The 14,540-nt window shown below is 37.7% G+C and overlaps 1 protein-coding gene across 1 annotated transcript in view; it reads right to left on the reverse strand.

Moving 5' to 3' along the window:
• Positions 1–353: 353 nt before the first annotated feature.
• cacna2d1a (calcium channel, voltage-dependent, alpha 2/delta subunit 1a) overlaps positions 354–14,540 on the reverse strand; it is an 84,360-nt gene continuing 70,173 nt past the window's right edge. The window contains exons 33-38 of the mRNA XM_008400613.3: positions 13,901–13,953; positions 12,476–12,531; positions 11,389–11,515; positions 11,042–11,157; positions 10,396–10,478; positions 354–6,625 (exon numbers count right to left, since the gene is read on the reverse strand). Coding sequence (XP_008398835.1) covers positions 6,503–6,625; positions 10,396–10,478; positions 11,042–11,157; positions 11,389–11,515; positions 12,476–12,531; positions 13,901–13,953 — 558 coding nt within the window. The 3' untranslated portion in view covers positions 354–6,502. The remainder of the gene's footprint in view (positions 6,626–10,395; positions 10,479–11,041; positions 11,158–11,388; positions 11,516–12,475; positions 12,532–13,900; positions 13,954–14,540) is intronic.

A 14,540-nucleotide genomic window follows, 5' to 3' on the forward strand; every position in this document is an offset into this window, starting at 1 on the left:
TAAGACGCAGCTGGTTTCAGGTACAAGTGTGAAGCGAACTGCGTTAATGACGGAGCCACTATTTGGTCAACATGGAAGACGGGAATTACAGTTAATTTACCGGCCGTTGCCAACTGATGCTGGTGCCAGCTTCTTTGTTGTGACATTCAGCTCGACTTTTTTTCCTAGGACTGTTGATTGTACTAGGATGTCGGTTTCAATTGTCTGCTCGACACTTGTCGCGCTTCTATCACGTGCTCACATGTTCGGATGGAAAAAAGTGTATTCAAAATGTGATTAAAGTTCGAAAAAAAAAAAACATCTGCTGTGGAAACAATCACACACACAGGTATAAACTTAAGAAGAAAACAGGGTAATGGCAAAATTTTATTATGAATATACCTCATTTGACATCAACTTTTCTCTCCCGGGATGTTCAATTTGTTCATTTACCCCCCCCATTTTGATTTACATGTTCTTTTTCGAAACAATCAACCTCCACAACGTAAGTACTGTTGCGGGAGACTCTGTCCACCAAGAGCGCCAAAGCTGAGTCACACAGGGAGTGACTCGATGGCTCCATCCATCAAGAATATTCTCTAAGAATAAAATGGCACAATAGACATTGATAAAAAAAAACAAAAAAAAACTAAGAAAGCAAACAAAGCAATCGTCAAAATTCCAGAAGGAAAAAGGCAAACAAACCCACATGATCTGTATAGAGAGCACCAACAGAATCAGATACATTTTATACCACACTGAGTTTATATTGTTCCTGAGGTGACAGCATCTGATTTTAGCTAAACTCATTTAATAAATACATTGTTTTCCTTCCAAAAATGACTCGACAGACCATGCCAGCATTCTTAGCCCAATACCTACAACTTGTACGTACTTTATTTTAAATGTACTGAATATGAGTCTTGTTTATTATTCTTACATGGAAGAATATAAATTGAAAATTTTTTTTAAATATAGAATTTGTTTGGATAGTATTTAATCAAATACGGTCCGTTATATATGGACGTGTTTTGGAGTCAAGTTGATAAAAACCTGTGTTTTCACGGCAGTTGGGAATAAGATGAACATCAAAAACATGTCAAGGTCAAAATATCAGCGTTCTAATGATACTTTGTCATATTAGGGTCTGATTAAGACATTCAATGATCTATAACAGAGTTCCTGTCCAAACTCCTGATATTTGTTTAAATTTTAAGTCAATGGTGCAGCTCAAATTTGTGCAATTCTTTAAAGTTCCAGCATATTTTTGCGCGTGGTTTGCTAAATTTATTATAAGTTGCCCAAGCTATTTTGTGGAAGCCAGTTATTTTTTCTTTCACCATAAAATGTAAATTTTCACCCTTTATCATGTCCACAGTGAAAGACTATTTTGATTTGCGCAGCTTCCAGCGTCTGTGTCAGATGCAGCTCCTCAGAAGATGCTTTTACAGAGAGCAGTAAAAACACGAGTCAGTTTTTTTTTTTTTTTTAAATGTTCAAAGAAAGGCTCCAAGCAGGAGAGCAAGCTTTTGTAATTCTATCTGCACACGATTAACTACAACAGCACTAGAATGTTTTGATAGGTTAGACATATCAAAACATGGGAAAAAAAACAAAAACATGCTAACATTAATGTAGCATTTCAGCAAACTACTCAGCATGCAGGAGCGATAGTTTATTGAAAACTGTATAGACACTGAGAATTAAGAGGTTCTCCTCAGAGACACATCGCATCATGTCAAAGGAAACCAAATTTTCAAGAACATAGGGAGTAAATTTCATTTGGACACAATCACAGCACTAATCAATACAGGCTAATAGGGAAGACGGGCAGTGTCACTTTACTGCACTACGAAGCAGGGCTTCATTAAACTGTGTGCAAGTTTAAATGCATAAAGTAAGACTTATCAGCAAATATCTACACTACACATAACTTGAAAATTACATTTTTGAGAATAAAGTAAATCTTGTTGAGAGACATCTGTAGTCTGCAATGTCTCTTTGCCTACTTTTAGTCAATTTGAGGGATTAACACTTAACACTAGTGTTAATGTTTTAGTGTCATTTGGTGTATTAGTGGCATGGGCAATGGAACAGATAAGAGCAGGTTTACATGATAAAGCGCAAAACTTTCAGTCTATATGATACTCAGGCTAATTAAAAATACACTTTAAGGCAAGACTGAGTACACACTGGTACTGGCACTACGACATCTTTGGTAGAAAGGAGGTAGTCTTTAATAGACAGCTGTATGTAAAGCCAGGATACTTAAGAAAACCAACAAAGGTGATTCTTATCTGCAAGAACTGCGAATATGAATCATGTCATTAATCTTTAATAAGAGGTATATTTATTCTAAATAGATAGCATTCCAACATCTGTAAAAAAAAAAAAAAGTTACTGAGTGGGTAGAAAATATAATTCTATACAGCATTTACTGTGGAGTGTAGCAATGTAGTAGAAAACAAACATGTCTAGAAGGTATGATTCTGCTGATTTTGTGTCAATGTCACACAAATAGGCTGTAATAGCAGGTGGTAGAAGTTTGCTAACACCACGCTTGAGAAGTCCAAAGGAGCTGTCAGAAAACGTTTACAGCTAAATATTAATTAGGAACGCTTAATCTCTGCTGAGCTCCATTTTACAAGGCAAAACATAAAAAAGTTTCCAGTCTCGCATAGCTTTTTAGAAAATAACCAAAGCAAAAAAGCAAAATTAAACCTTTTTTTAAAAATATGCACTGCTATTGTTTCCAACAGCCGTGAAAAGACAAAACTCCCTATAGCTTGACAGCTAGTTGATTAGTTAGCTGCTAGCTAAAAAAACAAAACAAAAAAACTGTACGAAGTTAATTTAAAAAGCACAACATAGCTAACTATCACATATTATTTTAGCAAAATACCAATTTTGCTTTTATGCTAGTTTTTTTTTTAATGGTATAGTTAAGCATGTTCTCCATTGCAGATTAGCATGTTAGCCAGAGCATGTAAACAAGTTAGCACTGAAATAGTGCTTCTACCAGAACTTTAAACTTCATAGTGATGCTAAAAACTAGTCATATGGTATCATGACGTTTTTGTCTGAGGGTGTCACTTGTAATGGAAGGAAACCCATCAGCAAAAAGACATGCAAGTTTAAGAAATAAATCACAGTAAAACCTTTAGATAGCTACCATTTTATATCTGAGAAACAATTGCTCAATTTCTAGTTTGTAGAAAATGGGCTAAACCACTGGTATGGTGTATAAATCATGGAAGGCATCAGTCAGTTTGATTGAACAGTGCATCTAAACATCATTAGTCAGGATTTTTTTTTGTATGCAGTAAAGCCAAATGCTGTCTCCTCAACAGGAGGGCAGTATTAGCTGATCATACCTTGTTATACAGTGGATAAATGCTCGACAACAACGATATAATGCTTTTCCAAGGCTACACATTTTAAAACAGCAGAAGCACACCGGATTTTATCAGCCATCTCCATGCAGCACAGGGATATAATTTCAGACACTTGAGTCGTGCCTCAGTAACATTGCATAAAAGCTATATCATAACAGGTTCTCCGTAAGAGAATACAAGTTCACTATATGGCACTTCCTGATAGTTAAAGAGGTGAACAGATACAATTGTAACCACGCTGCTGTTGTTGGAAGGCTAAAGTTACAGAAAATGCTTTCAGGATCAAAAGTGCACCTCAAACAGCCTGCAAAGTGGATGATTATACGAGTTTTGGTTTTATGATAATGCCAAAAAAACTCACTCATCTGCTGCCAACAAATGTTTGTCACACAGAAATGAAATCCTTGCTTATGAAGTTGACTGAAAATCAAAAGATGTTCATGATTAAATATGAAACAAAGCAAATTGTCTAACTTTTTTTTTTTTTAGATCAGCACATAAAAATGATTACTGCACACATGCATCAGAACATAAACTTAATACTTGCACACAGATACCCTGGCTTTGTTTCAAGTGCATGACAAAGTTTTTTGTTTTGTTTTCCAAAGTGGATATCTTACAAAGTAATCAGATTCCGTTTCTAACAGAATATCTGATGTAAAAAGTCAACAGGAGGGATCATTTTCCAATGTAACCACACTGGCAGCGTCAGTTATTCCATATGCATCATCAGTCATGAAAGAATCACTACGACGGCGGATCATATTACATCTGACTGGCTTGCGTTACCTTCTTGGCCAAGTATCAGTTTCGCAGGGACATCAACAAATTCCTGATTCTGAAACTGCAAGTAAAGCAAAGGATAAGTATCAAGTGAAGTTTTTTTTTCTTTTTTAAAAAAAGAACACTTTGATGCGGAGAATTTAAAGCTTGGTTATGATGCATGACTTCCAGCCTGTTTGGGGCATATTCCACAAATCCTCCCGACGTTACAAATACATAAATTAGCAACCAAAAACAAATCATTTCCGTCACGCTTGGACTTGTGGGAAGTCCAGATTTCCAGGCCGACACTCGAGAAGCTGGCAGATTTGTTTTTGCTTGGAAGCAGTGTTCTGATCAATTAGTGCATTCATAAAATTAATAAATTCTAAAAAAATAAAATAAAATCATGCTTCTGTTTACTTTTACAGTGACCTTAATCAATAAAATGTTTTTTTTTAAATATATGGTTGTATTTTACATATACTCTGTGTCTAGAAAATGTATTCATAAGCCTTGAATTTTGCCACATTTCGTCACAGTGCAAATCACAAACATCTATGTATCCAATTGTAAATTTATTTGACGCGCCACTGTAAAGTAGTGTACAGTTGAGGTGGAAGGAAGCAGAAACAAAACGTTTCTTCATAAAACTAAATGTTTCGGCATAAGTATTCAGAACACTAAAGCGATATCTGAAGGTGAAAACCAAAGTTCGAGGCGTACAAGAAATTTGTTGGGGCATTTAACAAATATAAGAACAAGGCACAAAAAAACTAAAATATCCTAAACAGCAGCAGCTCGTTTTTGAAAAAAATGAAAGGAGCAATCAAAAGGATTAAGAATGCTGATGTATTATACGTAATTTAAAGAAATAGAAACAGCATGTAACTAAAAGCAATAAGCAAATTATTAGAATACTCAATTTAATCTATTAAATGGACCGATTGCTAAACTCCTGACAAACCTAAATTAAAACATGGTTCATTAAGTGGTAGCTATGTTAATAATCAATGTGAACTTACTTTGCCTTTCTTAAAAAAACATTTTCTGGACAGTGGGAAGTGTTGCTCTATTTCTGAATGCAGAACTCTTGCTACCACTGAAAAACATTTGCAACTTTTAAACATAAAAAAAAGGAACCCAAAACAATCTCAGACTTTTTTGTTTTCTGTCCTCCCATTAATTTCCAGGGAGGGATCAGTTTTGGAAACAGGGCTGTTAAATAACTCAAAAGACCAACACGCACTTGAATTTCAATGCAGACAGTAAAATTATACAGTGACGGCAAAATAAATAGAAATAAATAAATGTACCCCTTATGACCACAGAAAATGTCATTTACGCCTCATTCAGATTCTTTAATGCATGAACCCTGTACAGACACTTCACTCAAATAACCAACAGTACACTCCATTTAGCAGCTACAGTCTACAGAGGGTTTGTCAGAGTCACACAGTCCACATGGCACTAGACATTTTGTCCACCGAGCCTCAGAGGACACAAGCCAGACGTCTCCTGATTGGTTTAATGTGCGCTATGGCGACAAAGATTACCCTGGAACAATCCTAAAAACAAAAACAAAAACCAAGGCAGAAAATTCAAACACGTAACTCCAGAGCTAATTTCAAAAATTAACTCAAACGTTAAAACTCCACACCCATAAAACAAGCGCTCTGCGGCAGTAGAAGAGTTGGCTTCTGTGAATGAACGTAGCTAAGGATATGGTTTCCGCTCGGGAGGCGGGTTATGCCAGCGAAAGAACGTCGGACTCTAAGAGACACCGTGAAAATGTGGGATTCTCTTGAAGTATCTCTAGGACAATAACAATAAAAAAAATATATGTACGACTTTGCTTCTACTGTAGAAAGTTGGAAACCAGAAAAAAAACTAAGTACTGCAAGTCATTTCTTAACGTTTATTCTCGCTAAGGGTAATATTCTTCTCGGCATCTTTAATAGTCAAGCCACTCCACTCGCGATGTATGCCAACAGTTATGCCACTGAACCAATGCTTGAAACGATCTCTTTCAGAGACAAACAGATTTTGTTTTGAAAGTTGGTGATCACGAGGAATCTCTTCATTTCTCAGCAGAAGAAACGAGTCATAGTTGACGTCCAATCCCTTTACCCTTTGTCCTCTGATCAATCTTTTCGTCCACATCACCCAAATGAAGACACTTTGAGAACACCCTGAAAACAAAAGAATTTAAGTCTCTTCTTCTTTTTATTTATTTCTTCTTCTTTTTTTTTGTTCATTTGTTTCGAGTGGCTGTTTGCTTTGGGTGGCAGCTCCGGATGCTGGTAGCCATGTTGTTGATCTGGAGGGAGTGAACGTAAAGAGCTGGAGATCATGTTTTTCTGAGGTCATGATGGGACGGCATAGTGCCTGGAATCAGCCACAGCCCAGAGCGACACCACCTGAATGACCACCATCAGCCAAAGTGAGGGGGTCAGGCCGGATACCCCGCCACAGTCTGCGTCCTCCTCCTGAAAGGAAGAAGAAGAAGAAGAAAAAATGATATATGTTAGTTGTACAAATTAGACTGGTCTCTGAGCATGAGTAGAATTTTAAACTGAATGAATACGGAAAGTAAACATTTTAATGGGTTGTACAAATATTAAAGAAGCCACTGTCAACTGTGTAATCCTACATTGCTGTTACTTTTGAATATATTTGGTAAATGTATTAACTACAAACAGAATAAGTCATTTTTAAAATCTCCGAAATGCTTTAATTGGAGTTGTAAACATTTGTCTCATAAGTGAAACTTCCTGCTTCTGGTGAACAGCAACGATAGCAATCTTGCACAACGGTTACTTCACCCAAGTACCAATAATCTAAGAACCTTTTCATTGACTTTATGTTGAAGCCAGTGATTAGAAAATCACCTTTCGGTTAACTACAGGATTGTAAAATTTTTTGTAAAGATGTATTTAGTCATCATACCGTACTTTAACCTGAAGCCATCTAAATTCAAACAAAAACAAAAAAGTGTTCACGTTAAGATTCTTCATGTACGGGTAATCATCCATGTTCTTAAGAGCATACTTTCCTGAGTTCTTACATGTTTGACTACATGCTGATCATCACTCAATAAGTCGTCGAGTTCTTTAAAATGTTTTCACATGTGATGCAGCAGAAGAAAACAAAGTGAAAAGCCGTGGGACAGTAGGACTGAGGAGCTGTTGCGGATGTAGACCAGGGGTCTGCAACTCCCGCTGTTGGTATCCTGCAACGTTTGGATGCTCCGTCTGTCATTAACAAAAATGAAAGTTTTGCGACCAAGACTTTGTGAAAATTGCTGAGATACCAAGGAGGGAATTCAGCCTTTTGATTCAGGTGAGTGAGAGCAGGAATGGATCCAAAAGTCACAGGACACCAGCCCTCGGGGACTTGATGTAGACATACCAGGAGTTTGGTGGAGTGACACAAATCATGAATGAGTGTGACGTCCTACAGTTACCCCTGAGCCATAGAAATCACAACTTATATCAATGACACCACTTGTGTAACGACACCTACCTGGGACAGAGAAACTAAGTGTTCTAAAAAGTGTTTCTCCCAACGGCTAAATGTTTGCAGATGTCTCCTCTCCAACAGCTTCTTTAAATTTTTGGTAGCTTTTAACAATATAAATGTTCATGATCAAGGGGATTTGTGAGTTAGGACACTAGATCACTACTTTTACTGTGTAAGCAAATATGCTAAACAAATGTTAGCTTAGGCGCCATTATAAATAAGGTTGAAATTAAATACCACAATTTGAGACTGAACCTCCTTATGTTCCCTATAGACAAGCTTTCTGTGCATAGGGAATTAGAAAAGTAGCAGTTTTATAATTCTAACCAGAGGAGGACGGGTAAAAAATAAAAATAAAGGAAAAATGTTGAACCTGAATCTGAAAATGTGAAAAACTGTACGTCATACCTCTGAGCTCTATAAAAAGCATGTAAGCACTTCTTTCAAACCACTCGATCTGTATGCATACCATGGTGAAAGCAAATTTGGAAGCTTTTTGGCAAATCGAAAAACCAAGTCGAGAAACATTAAGAGAGTCGCATGAATATCCGGATGCAAATGAGAGGTGAGTGATCTGTTTTTGCTGGGGTCTGGGTACGTCAAGAGTCACTAGAGGCACAGGAGTCTCTGCATCTCGAGACAGATAATGATAGATGAGGAAAGATGCAAAGAGCACGGTTCGCAGTTCAAAGTCAGGTGAGATGGGGAACATATTGAGGAGAGACAGACAGAGACAGGGAGGTGAAGTCAGACAGTAGTATAATATGAGCGAGTGACAGGCGATGAGGACAAGTGTGGGAAAACAATGGAAAAAGGCATGAAGTCATGGAACGGAGCGGCTATTTGAAAAAAGCAGGAGAGGAGATAAGGGTAGGAAAACAAACTGAGGACTGGATACAAGACTACACGACACGAAGGCCAAAAAAACGGTTGGGTTCAGTGTCGGAAAATAACAGGACATTCATGAGAGACGGAGAACTTGCTTTAGGCGACTGACCCGAGACAGCACATGAACAGTGGCAGCAGTAACATGAGCAGAGAGGAAGCCAATGGGGAGCCAGCGCTCCTTCGGCACATGGCCTCATCCTAACCATCAACAGACAATCACAAAGCAGGACAGAGAGAAAGCAGAGAACGTGAATCATGCAGCGAAAGGTCAAAGTTAGAAATCAAACATAAGCAGAAAAAACTCCAGAGTGAAAGAAGCATATCAAAAAAAATAAAATAAAAATCAGATGCGTTGAATTAAGAGGCAATAAGAGTTAGTGCGTGGGTGAGTGTTTGCATTTGTGTGAGTGAGAGAGACAAAGCAGGCGTAGGAGATCGTTTGTGAGAATGTCAAACTGACACTGGAAAAAGGACTATAGAATCAAAATAAACGGAGCGCTCCGGCCTTGAGCTTTCACACGCAAAGATCCTGTGCAGCTCAGAAAAAATGTTTGTTTGGCCTAGATATTCATTAATTCCTAGAACATCCGACTCTTTGTCCCTGCATGGGAGACCTTCACACAGACCTCTCTTTAGGGAAACAAGGAAGTGTGACGTGCACCAGGTAAAGATATTAGTGATGGAATGCTGCCACCGGTGGGATTCTTCCACGATATACTCAGCAAAAAAGTAACTTGGGGAATTTCCTCTTTTCCAGCAAACTTAAACATTATTCTGGAATTTGGTTCGTTCTCTCTAATGTGTCGCTATTCTTTTCATTTTTGGGGGGTGGAAAGTCAAAAGGGTAACAGTATTTTTTATTTATTTATTTTTTCTTTTGTCTATATTAGGGTTCCTATATCTTGCCATGTCAAGATTACACTTTTACAGACTTAAAAAAAAAAACAAAATCCTCAGTCAATTTTAAACCAAAGCCCCACCAGACTTAATTTATTTTCTAGTGAGCTAAAAATCTTTTACCGAGCTGATTTTTACTCATCTAAAGCATAAAAATAAAGAAGAAGAAGAATTTTTTTTTCTATGTGACATATTACTATAATGGGAAGCCTTTAAATAAGCAACCTGTATATAAAATACCTGAAATAAAAGTGGTGAGTGGATGGATGGACGAAGCAACCAACAGATTGATGATGGTAGGATGAATAGAGGAACAAACTTGATTTTTGTATGTTTGTTTAACTTACATAATCGATCTCTGCTGAATAGACGGAGGACAAACTAGATAAACAAAGTTGATGCAAGAACTGCAATGTGCATCCTTTCAATTTCTATTTCCAATGTTTCAGATGTTAAATGAGAGTTTCTAGCATCTATGAATCAGCTGCGGATGAAATTACAAATTTGAAACTGGGAAACTGCAGAACTACTCACCGGGAGTTATCACCTGGACCTGCACTTCCACTCAACTCTGTGGCAACTTCTAGTGTCTTTCAACAGCTCACAAACTCACCATAGGTCTTGATTTACCTTAACTGCCCTCGTATGTCCCATTTCCTACAGCATCAGACAGCTATAAACCCACCGTTTACAGAACACCGCTGTTTAAGCTATTTCGAAATGTGTGCCATTAAAAAGGAAGGAAAAACTTCAATAAAAGTAGAAAAACAAAAACAATCTCTGTATGCCGTTTCAGTTTTCTAAAGATCGTCCTTCTTACAAACTTTCTCTTTGGAAATTGTGCGTGTGTCGAGGAAAAAATATACAAAAAATCAATACTTTTGAAGAAAAAAAAAAACCCAACAAACATTTGTCAATGATCTCAAGAAAAAAGATAATAAAAACAACTTACGTGCTCAGTTTTATTAAAGCAATCTATCGGGCCTTTCCTGTAGCGAGGACTGAGAGCCATTTCACAAGGATCCGGCCCAGCAGCTAAGAGAGTCAAGATATAAGAAACCATAACAGCTAAAGAGTGATTCAGCAAAAACAACAAAAAAAAAAAATCAATTTTCTTCATATGGAAAGCTCTGATTGCAGCAGACAGCGCTACAAACCAAATGACCTAAAAGAACATTAAATATTTAAAACGTGGATTTTGAGCACATTGCTCAATATCTCCATGACGTGGCAGCCGTTTTCAACTCTATTGGGTTTTCCAAGAAGCTCCTTCCATAATTGAATGCAGGCTAGAGTGTTTGAAAGATCATCTTAGATTTGTTTGTAAGCTACTTGGCAGACTGATCCCTCGGCCATGTGCTGCACAGACAAAGACACAAAGCAGGCCAATGGGAAGTTTGTGCTAATTTGGAAAACTCAGTTGTGGCGGGAAATTATTGCTCTTATTATGGTCGCCGAGTCTGGTAATTCACAACTGCATCCAAACACGGCCGTCTTTGCACAAGTTTTTCTCAAACACCTGTCCACTGAATTAAATGCACACATACTCTGCCGTATAAAGTGTTTTTCTATATATATATATTTTTTTAAAAGGATACACTGTTTTTCATCCTGCACTAACGGCCCCAATCCACATGACTGGCTGTTGCCTTGTTGTCTGTCGCTAATGATTAAGACCAGGTTTGTATTTGGCACCTTCTCGGCGAGGTATTGCCTAGAAAAAGAGAAGACACACACAGAAGAGAGATGAGAGCACTTTTTTCAACTTAAGACACAGTCTCACTAAAACATCCTCACAGGAGATGTGGTGAAGTGGAATATTTAACCCGAAACGGATACAGAGGAAGATGCAGGAAAGACGCCTTGCGGGACGAACTCTACTAGAACTGATTGCAACTCAAAACAACAACATTTTGGAAAAAAATAAATCTAGGATATGCTTTACCTGGTGGAGTTTGCACACTCAAATAAGCCTCCAAAGGACGACTCATTGTTCTCAAAGAAGTACTGCGTTTGCTCTGTGATGCACACCTCCTTAGACATCGCATCCGACACTTGATCGTCCGTTTCAGCTGCCGGGTGATTTGAAAGCATGTAGAGATTGGACTTTATTGGTATGATTGAAAACTACAACAATATAATCAACTTAGATAACACATATGTGCAGATAGGTTTTCAACCAGCAGACTGTAGACGGGTCTGCACGAGTGAAGGGGCAAGGAAGGCACAAAATATGGCTGCAACGTTACAGATGCCAACAAATTTAATGTGTCAAAAGCTTTAAAATAATTCTTTAGTTGCAGTGAGAACCTCACACAAAATTTATAAAAATCCAACTCTTGAACTCGAGGATATTTGTTAAGCATATAAAGATGTCCATGTCATACCGTTCCTATGCAAATTCTGATTCCTGTAGCCAAGATGTTATTTTCTATGGGAAAATATGCTCAGTTTTTCTGAAACCAAAATGTTTGCAAAAAAAATAAAATAAAGAAAATAAAGAACATGTGCTTCCTGCACATTTCTGCTTGTAAAATTCAGTCGAGACACATATTTTAAGTGGCAACAGCAAACTTACTTCAAAACTGTGTTTTATTAAACCAAAACTGGATCCACATGGCAGGAAAAAGAATTAATCCAACAAGGGAACATCTTCATCACAAAACAGACGAGCTCGCTCTTTGGACTTTGTTCCGAAGTCGTTTGTGATCTGTCATTTCTGATACTTCAACTTGTATCCGCACAAAACCCGGCACCTCATGTATCTGCTTCACATGTGCGACAACTGAATCTACCCCAAGGGGAGGGGTTTGATTGAGTTTACAAAGCTTATTTTCAGCAGCAAAAAAAAGTTTAAGGCCAGTTAGTTCTTTTGTCTAAAAGCAATATTTGATCCTTTTACAAACCAATGACATTTGATGGGTGATTCTGTACCATAGTCTAACTTAAAGCTTCAAAGCCCTTTTCAATGAACCAAAAACTCAGATTTAAAGTTAAGAAAGCATCTTAAAGATTAAATCAAACACACTCACCTGCATCCAGAAAAGTTGGGAATGTGACGCTGACCAGCAACTGCTGCACAATTGACCTGAATCCAAAGAAAAGAGTTCAAAAGACACAGAATATTAAGCAATCAAAATATCTCAACCAATTCAAAGGTGCATTTCAATCATTTATAATACAAATTACAGTTGTCACCAATTTAAAAGCATCACCAGAATAATGGGCTTCCTATCAAAACAGGACACAGAAAAAAATCATATATTTTAGGAATGGTGTCCATACAGATCATTGAAAAATAAAAAAAACTCCCAACTAAAATAATAAAAGTAAAAATAAAAATTGGGTAGTTGTAGCTCATTCTAATTGCTGCTCCAAGAGTCCTGTCCCCCACCAGGGGAAAAAAATCTGATTACTAACCTCTAAATCACTGCACCGACTATTTGTAAAATAATAAAGTTGGTTTGTAAGGCTCTGAATGCAGGCCTCAATACATCTCAATTGATGGTCAAGTATGAACCATATGGACCCCCCTCAGGTTATCAGAGACCTGTTTTGTGTTCCAGGGCCAAATACAAACCAGGTGAGGCAGCATTTAGTTTCCATGGTCCTGAGCTACAGGATAAATCCCCTGAAAACATGAAATGAGCAGAAACTGATGGCTCCTTTAAATCAGGACTGAAAACATTTTTCATCAGTTTATTCTTACCGACCTTGTTATTTGTTCATTATTGTGTTTTTCATTGTTCTTTTGTGTTCTCCTTTGGGCTTATAGCTATAATTTTAATGCACTGCTTTAATATGGTTTAGTTAGTAATATAAAAATCAAATCTTTTGAGAAACTGAATTTGAGGTTTTTATTGGCTGGAAAGCCCATAGATATCAAAATTAACAGCTAAAGATAATAATAGAACAATTTCATTCTATATACAAGTTCCACTTCATGAAATTAAACTTTTTGATTTGGTAATTTATTGCAATTTACCTGGAAATGTACAACTAAATTTTGTACGCACGTAAAAGTCGTCCAAACCAAACTGCAAGGTGGCAACAAAGTTGACTCAAAGGCCCAATTGCACCTTTTTTCTAATTAAAAACACATGAATGTGAGGCTTTGGCCGTGAATATAGCCGCACTGTCTGTGGCCTTCAAATTCAGCTTTACAGGACATATTGTAATACAAGCTGGTGATGACATCAAGACAGTGGGACGGAGCATAAATCAATGGAAGATTTTGTGGAATGTCAACCATCTTGGGAACAATTTATCTATGAAACAGATGCTATACTGTATGTGCATTTGGAGGAACAAATCCTTGGCTGCTTTTCATTAAGAACTGGACTGAAGGATTTACAATGTTGGCTTTAAGATGTTTGAATTTGTACGAGAAAAGGGGGAGGAGGGGATGAATCTAATTGTATCCATATTAGGGAAAAATAAACTTAAAAATGACTCACCAGGCTGCAGCTGTCGCCCACCATCCCAGATTCAATATATCTGCTATTGTGGGCTAGAAGAGGCATGGGGAAACAAATATCAAAAAACAGACAGTGAATGAAGAGCTTAACAAATCATCCTAGGCACATCCTGTTTATTTTCACAGTGGCTGCGCAGATTTACAAGGCACAAATACCAATAGGCCCTGCCAAAGAGTTTTATTTTCTTCTCTCCTCCGAGGAAATTAGAGCGCAGTTCTCCTGAACAGATGCGAGAGTAAATATGCAAACAAAGCACCGGCAAGAAAACAAAGTAGCCAATGGGTCGGGGGGGAAAGAGCCAACATGCTGCTTTGATTAGGGTTAGCATGCGAGGGCCTTGTTTTGGAGAGTCGCCGCCGTGCTCCTGCACTCCAGTTGATGGCAGGTTGAGTCATCAAGGAGTTTTTAAACCGACCGTGTTAGAGGCATCACCCGCCGCTGATGGGGCCCTTTGATCACTGAATATGCCTTTCATCCTATCCTGATCAATCGAGTGTTTCGTACACATTCGAGGTCAGGCTGGGAAATTGCACAATTTCATCTGTCCATTGATGAGGACGGTAAACACTTATTCTTTTTTTCTTTGTCTTTCCCGGGAATCAGCTTTTGTCTAAACCTT

This window comes from Poecilia reticulata, chromosome 23, assembly GCF_904066995.2.
Source record: "Poecilia reticulata chromosome 23, P_reticulata-male-v2, whole genome shotgun sequence".
Taxonomy (NCBI): domain Eukaryota; kingdom Metazoa; phylum Chordata; class Actinopteri; order Cyprinodontiformes; family Poeciliidae; genus Poecilia; species Poecilia reticulata.